The 13,504-nt window shown below is 39.7% G+C and overlaps 1 protein-coding gene across 4 annotated transcripts in view; it reads left to right on the top strand.

Annotated features, from left to right (window-relative positions):
- LOC139944839 (F-box-like/WD repeat-containing protein TBL1XR1) overlaps positions 1-13,504 on the top strand; it is a 64,497-nt gene that overhangs the window by 23,578 nt on the left and 27,415 nt on the right. For all 4 annotated transcript variants that reach the window (XM_071941962.1, XM_071941963.1, XM_071941964.1 and 1 more), the window contains exons 8-9: positions 4,450-4,571; positions 7,236-7,310. In XM_071941962.1, the coding sequence (XP_071798063.1) occupies positions 4,450-4,571; positions 7,236-7,310 (197 nt within the window). The remainder of the gene's footprint in view (positions 1-4,449; positions 4,572-7,235; positions 7,311-13,504) is intronic.

Genomic DNA, 13,504 nt, shown 5'->3' with positions numbered 1-13,504 from the left:
CTTTGTCAATGACTAACAAGTGAACTTGTCATTTCACCGATTGACATCTTAAGGTTACCTTTCAGCATTGTCAAATGTATTGGAGTTAGATTTTGAAACCCTGCATGAACAATCTGTGCAGTCAGTGCAAGAATGCTATCGCAATACAGACACCTTGGTTTTGATGCCATCCAGATCATAGCATCCAAAATGAGGCTTGAAGGAAAGACAGTCAGGTCCCTCTCTATGAGAGGAGAATTGATACAATAAATTTCATTGTGTAGACATGAAATCAGACGACAACAACGACCAGAGGGGGATACATTAATCATTCAAGTGCGGTGTATGCAGATGTACCACGCCTGTAAGACAAGACTCTAGACAGGTGGTTTACAGGTGCAGACATTGACTTTGACTTTGACATTCACCCCCCCCCCCCTTTCAGCAAATATGTGGATGAGGGTGTGGCAACCAGACATACAGATGTCTGAATATCAGACAGTGAGCTCAATGTAATCGAGACATGTGAACCTAGAGGGCTTACCTCCCAGTTTAAAGGCAGTGGACACTATTGGTTATTACTCAAAATAATTGTTACCATAAAAACTTACTTGGTAACGAGCAATGGAGAGCTGTTGATAGTATAAAACATTGTGAGAAACGGCTCCCTCTGAAGTAACGTAGTTTTTGAGAAAGAAGTAATTTCTCACTAAGTTATTTGAATTGAATACTAGACCTCAGCTGAGGTCTCGAATTCAAGGCATCTGAAAGCACACAACTTGTGCGACAAGGGTGTTTTTTCTTCCATTATTCTCTCGCAACTTCGACGACCAATTGAGTTCAAATTTTCACAGGTTTGTTAATTTATGCATGTTGAGATACGCGCTTTGACAAATCACCAAAGGTGTCCAGGGTCTTTAGAGAAGGGATCCAGGTTGGAACATCAGGCTTTGAACTTTGAACGAGGATTGTATTACAAAGTACATTTACTTATATACCTTCAAAATGAAGAGAGAAAGCGAAGATCTCAATTTCACCATGAAATCATGATATCCTAGTAGGACTCTATTACTCTCTGATTACACTATATATATTGTTACCTCAGTTTAATGGGCCCTCAGCATTCATGAAACCATCTCAACTCTTTAGGAATATACAGCAAAGCCAGCCAAATGGGTACAACCATGGGTGCAAACCATTGACATCAACAATCTCTACCCTCACAGGTACCCATACTCCTGGGTGATGGGAAGCAATTTTAGTTTAATATCCACAAGGACACTGAACCTACAATGTATGTACATTCCGACGACCTGGCCAGCCACTAGGGTTCAATGTCGTAATTCCATTTAAGCAGGAAATACTGCTTAACAACTTCCTGCTTAGCCCAAATGAGCAGGATACCAGTCACAGATGGTATAAGTGACACGGTAATTTGGCTGGTGTTAGGCACCTTTTGTGCTTAGTATAAAATTAGGACTTGAAATTGAGTTTGATGCGACAGACCACTTACCCAAAGACACGCACAAAACTTTGTCACAGTACAGTTCATTGACAGCAACACATCTGTTTAATTGGGTATGACTTTGATTACAAATACCCAATGTGCCACACTTGATCAAGATCCTTAAAAGCAGAAGTGTGAGGTTCATACTATGATGATGATGCATGAAGAAGATGAATCCGCGAAGGAAACTCACAAAGCTGGGCGTATCAATGTCAGTCAAGAGTCCAAGGTTATGACATTCGCTGCAGGAATTTGATGAAAAGGAACACGGACGGGCCCGGTGTACCAATAAACGGCCAAGGTTAAGAGATTTCAACCATGTCCTGGTGCTGTGATTTGATAGAGCGATGGAGGTGCAAGGTTTGTATCTATTCCATCAGTGTCTGAATCCATCAAGTTCAAGGATATGACATTTGCTGGAGGAATTTGATGGATAGATAAAGGAACATGGACCTGGTGTACCAATAAACAGCCAAGGTTAAGAGATTTCAACCATATCCTGGTGCTGTGATTTGATAGAGCGATGGAGGTGCAAGGTTTAGTGTATCTATTCCATCAGTGTCTGAATCCATCACGTTCAAGGATATGACATTCGCTGAAGAAATTTGATGGATAGATAAAGGAACATGGACCTGGTGTACCAATAAACAGCCAAGGTTAAAGGCAGTGGACACTATTGGTAATAGTCAAAGACTAGCCTTCACAGTTGGTGTATCTCAACAAAATTTGAGCTCAATCGGTCATCGAAGTTGCGAGATAATATTGAAAGAAAAATAACCCTTGTCACACGAAGTTAGGTGCGTTTAGATTTCGAGACCTCAAGTTCTAAATCTGAAGTCTCAAAATCAAATTCATGGAAAATTACTTCTTTCTCAAAAACTATGGCACGTCAGAGGGAGCCGTTTCTCACAATGTTTTATACCATCAACCTCTCCCCATTACTTGTCACCAAGAAAGGTTTTATGGCAATAATTATTTTGAGTAATTACCAATAGTGTCCACTGCCTTTAAGAGATTTCAACCATATCCTCGTGTTGTGATTTGATAGACAATGGAGGTGCAAGGTTAAGTGTATCTAGTCAGTCAGTGTCTGAATCCATCACGTTCAAAGTTGGTTACATGTAGGTTTTTTTTCATGCCCCTGGAATTCTAAGTAACTGTAGATGAAAAGTCCTCAATTATCTGTGTGTTTGCCTTGGTCCCTTATATAGTATATTTGCCAAAGTTTGTAGATTTTGTTTTGCCTCTTACTCTAATTTGTTATTCCAAGTTTGAGCAAGACTGGTCAATGGAATAAATTTTTATAACATTTTTATTCCTCTCTGTTGTCTGTCCCATTTTGAGTCCTGCGGAGTTACGGGAAGGATTTTATCAAACCTGTTCTCTTGCTGAAATGATTAAGTAAAGTTTCTATAATTTTAAGAGTACTTGGCATTTCTCATTAAGAATGTGATACCAACTTTATAGATCAACAATATTAATATGGTTTTATAATGCACACTTCTCTCAGACTGTTGGGGCTCCTACGTATACACTACGTATACACAAAAATGAAACACTACGATAATAGAACTATTTGAGTAGAAAATTAAACTTCAGTTTTGTTCTGAACATGGCAATGAAAGCTGTTTGACTCTACTGTGTAGATGCAATCACCACATGATACAATATAGCTGACTGGCATAGTTTATTATTCAAAACCACAGCAAATTGTTTTGAATCATCAGACAGTAGTAGGGTTAACAATTCAGTTTGATTCAGAGTTTTTTTCAACACATTCCAGACGCTTCTGAAAGCCCACTTGTTTCAGGAGGCCTACCATCAATGACTTATTTATTTCTTCTGTGCCACAGCACCTTTGAGCAAACCTTTGATTTAGGTGTTTTATAAATTATTTATGATTGATTGATTGACATTTTAAAAATCCTAACCCTACTGCCCCTTTAAACCTCCACATCTAGAAGCGTGCAAAGGTTACAGACGCGCTTCCCACCCCGTCCTTCCCCCGGAGCTTATCGCAAAGATCTAAATCTATCGGGCCGAACACAGGCCCTGTTTGTGATTGGCCGGTAATATAATTGACCACACCTGTCGAAATCATACTGTAGATCCGATGAGATATGAATCTAGACATTGATGTTATATTTGGGTTAATACAACCCCTTTCCCTCTGTCTGTTATTTCTTTGACTCGTATCCAAGTCTATCAATTAGGATGTGAACTTCAACGGCTTATCCAGTTTTGTTTTCATTCAGTTAAAATCCCAACTGCCCAGAGTATATCATATAGGGTTTGAAGTTAACACTCGACCGCAAACCCTTGCAGGCCTGATATGTACATGTACTTGACGGAGGCAAAGAAGGTGTTTGCTCCATGCCCCCTGGTCATTTCTTAACTATTTTCTTCTCAGCAAAAATGAGCAGGATACCAGTCACATGTAGCACATGGAAACAGTGTCTTGGCTGGTAACTCTATTCTGGTAGCATAATTCTGTTATGCTTGTGTCCCTGAGCAAGACACTTAACTATATTTGCTTCTCTCCACCCAGGGGTAAATGGGTACCTGTGAGGGCAGAGATGGTTATTGTGATTGATTAGCCTTGATAGCGCTACATACTTGGCAGCAAAGGCTGTATACTCCCCAGGGAGTTGAGATGGGTTAAAGGAATGATTTAAGGCCCAGTGACCAGGGGTAATAATGTTGAAGCACCATGAGCGTCACTGCGTGACGGACCTGAGCGCTATATAAGAAGCCACTATTATTCATTATTATGCTTGGCTACTTTTGAGGTTCTAAAAGCAGTTTTAGGAAATTAGGCCCTTGTCAGAAACCCAGGAAGCTAGCGGTTTACTTTTAAACTTACAGAATTGCTGTATTATTAGAGTAAATTTCTGTCAAATTAAACACAAAAGGGAGAGACTGTTTAATTAATTAAAGTATATTGTTTTGTTCTTATTTTATAGCGCCAGCGTTGGACGTGGACTGGTGTTCTAATGTATGTTTTGCTTCGTGTTCAACGGACCAGTGCATCCATGTGTGTAAACTGGGTAACGACAAACCAATCAAAACATTCCAGGGACACACGGTAAGTAAACTACTCTCTGATTGGTTGAACAGATACAACAGTCAAAGGGATTGGCCGGAACTTTTTCAGCCAGCTTCTTGTTTCACTGGTCCACCAGCCTTTTCTCTCGTCACTTAAAAAAAGGTTTTCAACTGAATCCAGGCCTGTATGTTCATTTTTTGTTTTGCTTGGTAAAGGGCACCTAATGAAGTTGTAGATTTCTACTGGAGCATTTCAAGGGCATCAAGGTCGTGACCAGGGGGAATGGAGACAATCGCCTTCGATGCCTCCTTGAAGTATCAGGCCAACACCAGAGGGAAATTGCTGTGCCCCTTCAAGAGCGAAGTGGCCGCTTATGAGGCATCCTTGGTTTATATACCAAAAATACACGATAAAATTAATTACACTTAAAAGCAGGCCTGATTCTTCACAAAGGCAACGAAGGGGATTGCCTCCTTGCCCCTGACCCTTTCTAAAACAAAGCATACATGCCTGTTGCAGTGTTTGGGAAGTGGCTTCTGTTACAGGTGAACTTTTAGAAGCTCACGTTTTGGAAATTGTCCTCCCCCACAGATTTTCACAAATGCAAGAGAAAACATCTGAGATAAATTTTTGGTTTGAATGTTTTAATTATCTTGCCTATTTAATGATATCCGCCCCAGGTGCCTCCAAAAATACCCTTTGATGGTTTCAATCTGGAAATAATTACTATCGGCTGTGGAACGATGGATTGAAATTAAAATAACTGATAGATTTTTGCTGGCATCATTCTTGGTTCTGTTCCAACATTCAAAAAAAGCTGCTTTGTCTATAATTACAACTTTGTATTAAGCTTTACTTCCACACGGAATCATTGGCCCGTTCAACTGCCGCAAAGTTTTCCTGTCAAATGTCCCCCCCCCCCCCAAAAAAAAACAAAAAGCTGACTGAAATTTTCAACAACCAAACCCATGTGCCCCTGTTAATTTTTTGGGCTGATAGCAAATTGCCCGCCAAAAAGGGGGGCGGTGTAGATTTGGGTTCCTGTAGTGTGGTTCCTGATAACAATATCATCTATAATGAATTACCTCCGAGTTTTTAATTCAACCGATGGTGATGAAAAAAAAAAGAGTCACAAGAGGGCGCTAGTTAGTAAAATAGTTGTGTGATTTCAAGTGGGTGACAGGCTGATGTGAAATGAAGTCCCAGTTGTACATGTATGTGACTAGACTCTTAACTGAGTCATAATTCCCACAGTACCCTGTAAATTCCAATGTTACATTTGATGTGATTGGAAAGATACAGTAAAACAAAGAACACTACTGTAGATTAGTGTTAGTAGAGTCTAAAATCCAAATCCAAATTCTACCTATTATGCAGGATGTTTTTTTAGACATACTCAAACATGTTATGTTTAAAAATCAATATTTTTAAATTTTCCTCTTCTTTGCTTTGATTGATGCAAACCTCAAATGAAACTTACTCTTTTTGAAATTGATGGTTTTTTTTTGTCTTGCACAAATTTTCTATAAAGTTCAACAATCTGCTTTAGAGTTGTGTTAAAGACACTGGACACTATTTGGTAATTGTCAAAGACCAGTCTTCTCACTTAATGTATCTCAACATATGCACAAAATAATAAACCTGTGAAAATTTGAACTCAATTGTTTGTCGAAGTTGCGAGATAATAATAATAAAAGAAAAAACACCCTTGTCACACAAAGTCAAGTGCTTTCAGATGCTTGATTTCGAGACCTCAAACTCTAATTCTGAGGTCTTGAAATCAAATTCGTGGAAAATTGCTTCTTTTTCAAAAAACTATGTTACTTCAGAGGGAGCCATTTATCACAATGTTTTATACTATCAACCTCTCCCAATTACTCGTAACCAAGTAAGGTTTTATGATAATAATTATTTTGAGTAATTACCAATTGTGTCCACAATAGTGTGCATTAAACTAGTACAGCCATACGCATGGCCTTCAAAATTCCAATACTTTGTGGACTTAAATGGTTTCAGAATGAAATGAACTGATTGTAGGAGGGGTAATGTCATATCACTGTTTCTAAAAAGTGACAATTATTGGTGTGGGCGCCGTTGGTCCAGTGATGTGTTGTGATAAATGCACTTAATCGAAAAGAGAAGGGGGTTTTCCCCCGGTGCTCCTGGTTTGATCGGCAGCATATTACGCCACAGCACCTTGTAAATTTCATTTATAATCCCTTATAATATGTGGGTTCGCAAATTTGACTTGGATTTTATGAAATCATTTTTTACTTGAATGAAAGTGACTTGGGGTCCGTGACCCACGCTGGGCCAGTGCTGATAAGAAACACCTGTTTGGATTAACCTCTGACCTTGGGTTGACCCCTAGACCTTATTCTCTGAGGGTCAAGGTGATTCACTCGGATCGGATTGAGAAAATAATTTTATGACAGCTTCAAAAGAGGCAGCTGCTGTCTAGAACATCATTTGGTGAATGAGCGAATGATGGAACTACAAAAGACATTTTTTCTTCAAATAATGACAAATCAGACAACCGGAAAACTGCTTAAGTTATTACAGAGACTGCTAGATTTATAGTTTGCTTTAAATTGTGTCATACTTGTTAGAGATCACACTTGTTTTTGTCACATTTTATTATTATAAAGTTTGCAATCAACTACTTTTTCATACATGTTTTCTGTCCCTTTTTTCTTTAATTAGAATGAAGTCAACGCCATCAAATGGGACCCAACAGGCACGATGTTAGCATCATGTTCAGATGACATGACGTTAAAGGTAGGTTTTAGTAAACTTGTTCAACATCACATAAATAACCTTGAGTGCGTTTTGGCGACCCGTACCAAAAACTGTTTTGGTTGTTGGTCGTTGGTTCTGCTGTTCAGACTGAACGATAACCGAGTTGTGAGCTCGGTTACCGTCATGACCATTTTGGTTATGACGTCAGAAACAGTTTTTGGTTGGGGTCGCCAAAATGTACTCCTGGGCACATACTGTACTGAGAACCACAGCTTGGGCTGAGGCTCTGGCTTAAACTATGGCTAATGCTCTGGCTTAGGGTCTGGGTAAGGATCTGGTTTAGGCTACAGCAGAGATAAAGGCAGAGCTGAAACTGAAGTTGTGGTTTTTAAAACAGCCAGCATGTTTGCTTATTACTGGCTGTTGCTTATTGCCATTTGCTCTTAGCAGGTATGTTTGCTAATCAGAAATATATAGAGAAGCGGTTATGACAATACTTTGGGCAAGTACCTATTTCTGCCAAGTGTGATTCTCTATAGACGCATGCATGAGGGTCTGCACGTCTATAGCCCAGTGGCGCAGGTTTGTGCAGTAAAGACAAGACAAGACAAGACATGCTAAGCAGGAAAAGTACTTAAAAAGGCACTCTCAGAATAAGCCCCTGCACCTGTTTCTGTAGTTTCCAGGAGCTCTTGTCAGTTTTTGTTTAGACTCTCTGAAGACAACGAGGGCGTAACGTGGAAGTCGGATTAAATGTCACTGGAATCATGGAGAGGAAATCTTACCCTTGGTGAGATGTGACGACAAGAGTTGTCTCGCGGTTGTCAAATTCCTAATGGAGGGAACCCTAGGAGTGCTAAATATAACGATAGTGAAACTGAGATTCAGTTGATGCAGAGTTGAGATCTGATGCATGTTTCGTCAAATCTTTAGAGAATCAAGCATTGGACCTAGATGTAGATTGGAAACCCCTCTCCTCAAATTCAAACCCTGGTGCTCTACTGTTGTATTGGACAACAGGAGTTATTCCGTTATAGCACTTTGAAAAGAGGAAAAGGGATTTTTTCAATCCTCAATATGTAGTTGTATACATGTTCACATGTACTTGTACCATTAAACTAATCCGTGAAAAGGTTGTTTCAAAAGGTTTTTATGTTTTGAGATATCGTCAAAAAGCAAGAGTGAATTTGTCCACGCTTGAAAAGTAAACCCCATTTAGAAATAAACAATCTGAGAATTAATGTTACTTACCGTAACATGTTCAAATTCAAATTTTGGGGTATAAAAACTGATATATTTTAACAAGCCACACTACTTTAAAGTATACATTGTACTATTGAAAGCTCATGTTTGCTTCTAACCAAAAGTTTTTTATTGGCACAATTTTAATGAGTAACTACCACATGGATAACTTCCCTTTAAAGATACATGAACTTTATGTTTTACACTGTGCTGATGATGTTAGGTTTTGAAAGGGACTCGGTCAGTAGAACCTTTATATAGTGGACAGCCCCTCTTGAGAGGTGTCATGCTAGTGATGTTGGGTATTCACAGTACACGAAGATGTACAGTCAAACCTCTCCGAACTGGCCACCTCATGGAGTTTTGATACATGTTCGCATAGAACAGATTCACTCCTGTGTCAGATTGATTCCCTTGAATTTAGTCCGAGGCATGTCAGATTAGATCTTTACTGTATCCAGAAGCTGTAGAAGGGACATCTTTTGAAACGACTTGACCTCCATGCCATAAGTCAATGTCCTCAACCACTGGAATTTTTTATATTTTTTTATACAGTATATAGTGCTTACAAACATATATCAGTGATTGTGTAAGGGTAAAACCAACTAATATCCCGATGCAAATTTAACGTCTATTTAATCGTTGTGGCCTGTGGTACCGACTGCTAAAAATGTTGGATTCGCGCATAGCTGTTTAACCCCACAACAGTGATAAGACAAATTTGACAAATTTAGCATCTTATGTTAACCTCTTTTTAAACATAAAATAAATGAAGATAATTTTAAGCAAGACACTTTTAACCATTGCTTCATCCTTCAGATGGGACGTAAAGCCGTTGGTCCCATGTATTGTGTAATGCATGTAAAAGAACCCAGTGCACTTAGCGATATTATATTGTTCCATATTATATTATTATATTATTAGCGCTAACTTATAGCAGCTTGGGGTTTTGTGCTTCACAAAGAGTTGAGAGAGTTGGAGGAGTGGTCCAAGTATGCCTGGTGAACATGGATAATTATTATATTTATTGACCAAACCAACAGCGGACGAGCCGCCAATTACAGGAAAGGATAAAAAAACAATTAGAAATATTCATATAGCCTATATAAAAACAATCTGATATGTACAAAGTTAACAATTAAAATAGAATAATGTTACAGGCCTGTATGCTTCATTTTTGAAAGGGCACCGCTGGAATTCCTCTTTGATAAAGGGTACCCTATGGGGAAATTGCAAATTTCTACTGGAACATTTCAAGGGCACCAAGGCAATGACCACGGGGCATGGAGGCAATCGCCATCATTGCCTTCGTGAAGTATCAGGCCTGATGTTGTGAAGCCCCCCCCCCTATTGATCAAGCTCGCTGTGCTACATGTACAAGAACCAAGTGTTATTATTGTTGTTCAAAGATATACACAAGTGAGCCACCGGGTGGCCCTATTTCTAAATTTACACCACAGGAATGTTGACGCCCTAGATTCAAGCTAAAACCCCGGTGGAAAAATCCACTTACATGTAAAAGAAAGGCCACCCTGCCGGTAATTTCAGATTTACCGTGATTAAGGCTCCGTGCCCTTGTATAAAAACTTCAGGATCTATAGATTAATCTTGGCGTAGATTACCGAACGTCAGTCATGATACGGCAGATTTGAATGAGCAGAGGTATATTTCCCATCAGATTGAGAGAGAAAGTTGGGGGGGGGGGTCAGACACAGGGATCGGTTTTGTGAAAGAACGAGACGGGGGATCGGCTCTAGGCTTTGACTAAAACATCACTACGAGTCAATGAACAGGAAGTCTTTCTCATAATTAAATTTGTTGGTCATTAAAACGTCTGTCTGTATAAAGATTTACGGAGAAAAGGGATGGATTCATTTAGTGATTTTTTCGCTCGGTTCAGAACCCCCCTGTCAAATTGGACATTCACTGACAACTGATCCAGAATTTGTGGAAAGTAATTTATTAACTTTGTCTAGTTAAGGATTATTGTGGGACTTAAAATACCTGAGAGACGACTAGAGATTTACTCATTATTCTTTACATTTTTGCAGTCCAAAGCTCCCCAGATGAGTTCTGCAAACATGAACAAGAAAGAAGTACAGTTTATTACAGGTGAATCCTTTTGTGGAGCTGTAGTGAAAGTTTTGAGCTGATAACTCTCCTTGAATCTGCGGAAAGTTCCCTGAAAGTAAACCAGCGTTTCCGTTATTAATCGAACAAGTTTGGAAACCTCCCTGGTTATTGAAACTTTGTTCCTATTATGTTGAATGTAAATCTCCCTGATGGTTTGACAAAATCTCCCTGATGGCAAGATGTTACAGCTCTACAGATCTGTGATTTTCGATGAATTTAATGTACAATAGAAATTTACAATTTCCCTTATAGAAGTAATTAAAATAATAAAGAATATTTATAATGCGCCAGAATCCACCAAAATGAGGTGCTCAAGGCGCACCAGAGGGGAAACCACACACAGCAAAGAAAGTAAGACATAGACCAATTACACATAAGCAACATTAAACAAAGTGGTTTTTAACTTAATCTTAAAAGTATCCAGCCCTTTACCAAGGAGAATACACCTTGTACCCTTTTGCCCTTTCAAAAACAAAGCATCATGCCTGGCAATTCTTGTTGAGTTTTTTTTCTCAGGAAGGGAGGAAAACTCCAATTAAAAATCTACATTGTAGACAATCACAGTCCATGTAGATCAGTAACTATGTCAATCAGTCTGTAGCTAGCGATGCAGGCAGAAAGGGTTTCTTGTGTAGTTTTTGTCCGTTGGGCGTGTTTCTAAGATGGTAGATAAGCCGAGCAGCTGGCAGGAAACTCTGCGACGCTCCTTAGTAAATGTTCTTGACATGTTGCGTAACATCTCAATGAAGATCTTGATGGTTATCAGGTTGAACAATTCATAGTTTTGTGTCTTCAATTTCCGACCCCAATCCGTGATTCCTCTTTGTACATGCTTTCGAGTTAGTCTTACCCACTTTGCCATTTTTGGGGTTGTTCGAGACTTCCATAGGGGGTTACCCATCAATGTCACTGGTGTGATGTATGGTTACCGATGACAGCTTCAGTCCCCGGTACCCCTCAAGGCCGCCTGTAATGTCTTGTGTTGTATTGTTCAGCGAAAGTGGGACCAGTCAAGCAGACAGTGTGATGAATGGGTTACCGCTGACAGACTTTACTAATATTCCTGATGACAGAAGGACATTCAGTATGTGTCATGTACTTTAACGGTCCATCACATTATCCGACAAAGCAAACTAGTCAAATACTAAAACATTGAAAATGGTTTTATTGGTCAGTTCAACAGTACCCTTGTAGGCGAACATCTTCCATATAAACCAGTGACAGTTAAACTGGATTCCATAAATTAAAGGTAACCCTTCATTACTAAGGGAATCAATGTTTGGTGAAGAGGTTTTCAACTAGAGGCCTGGTTCTTGATAATTTTACTGAGACGCGTTCCAGCCGTTGCTCTTGACCAATAGGAATGAAGAGAAATCTGTCTTATAAGACTCGCGTAAAGCTCGTGTGTCATGTTTCAACACTTTTTACTTGTGTTATATCATCCATTCAAACAACCCCTCGTGATGCCCTCTCGACCAATCAGAATAGTTAAACTGTCTTAGGTATTTATGAATGTATATTGTATTAAAGTACGTTTACCAATGAGATTAGACTCCACTGGTATCCTGCAAGACCTTTGTATCTCATACCATCAGGCCTTTATGCTTGTTTTTAAAAAGGCAAGGGCACCAATGCATTTTCTCTTTGTAAAGGGCACCCTATGAGGAAAATGTAAATTACTTCTGGAGCATATCAAGGGCACCAAGGCAGGAGGCATGAAGGCAATCACTGTATACATGTAGTTGCCTACCGGGCTCTGTAAAGTATCGGGCCTACACCATGAATTTGAGACAAACCAGTGAATTGTTCCAGGGCGGTACCTGTGTCTTCTTCACTACACGCCTGGATGGAGTCAGAGAAGATTTTTCTGTCGTTTCCTTACCCCCATTTTTTTTACTCGGTCAGTTTCTTGTCTCAGGATATGGTATAGATGAGCATGAGAGGATATCATGTATTAGATCACTTAGCGTCAGCCGCAGCCGTCCCCGGGGGTAGAATGGAACGGTCCAGTTGAGAACAGCAGTATCTCTTTGTCTGGACTCTGCCATGGAGAGGCTGTCAACCGGTGACCCACAGACCGTTGATAATTCTGTATACATTGTAGATGCTTTTGACAGGAATTCATTATCTAGAAATAGCTGGGAACCAGTCACAGTAGTAGGTACAATGTATGGCATTTAGCTGGTAACCTGTTCCTGTGAAGCAGCTATTGAATGAGTTTTTCAGGGTTGTGCGCTTACAGGTTTTGAGACTTTCTTGCCTATTTTGATTATCAGTGTGCTGACAGAGTACTGTCAAAATGTAATGATAATGATACAGTAGCTTCTCTTTTACCCCCAAATTGGCACTCAGTGATGCTCATGGCCCTCTAACATTATTACCCCTCGTAACTTGGCTATTTATTTCATTTCTGAAACTTTCTCAGCTCCCTTGGGAGTATACAAGCCTGGGCTGCCAAGAACCCTCTCCATGCCCTCACAACTACCAAGTTACCCCTGGGTAAAGAGAAGTAATTACAGTTGAGTGTCTTATTCATGGACCATGTGGACACCAGTGTCATGACCAGGATTTGAACCCACCCCCGGTGACTTGTACTAAACCATGTAAACCCATTGGCCCTGAAATGCCACAGCTTGTATGACGGATTAACTGGTTATCAACAAAACCAGTTTTTTTCCAATTACAAATTTCCTCACGCTAAGCAAGTCTGGATGAATGTTTCCCGTGGTACTTAGAAAATCCCTTGGAAGTTAATTCCACAAGCTTGATACTCGCTAAGGAATTTCTGAAGTGTAATTTCCCTCCAAATTCGGCGGACATTTGTATGTTAATATTTAATCAGCTTTGTCATCGGGTGA

This window comes from Asterias amurensis, chromosome 12, assembly GCF_032118995.1.
Source record: "Asterias amurensis chromosome 12, ASM3211899v1".
In the NCBI taxonomy this organism is placed as follows: Eukaryota; Metazoa; Echinodermata; class Asteroidea; order Forcipulatida; family Asteriidae; genus Asterias; species Asterias amurensis.
The sequence above is the reverse complement of the archived record's forward strand: the minus strand, read 5'-3'. Positions and strand labels throughout refer to the sequence as shown.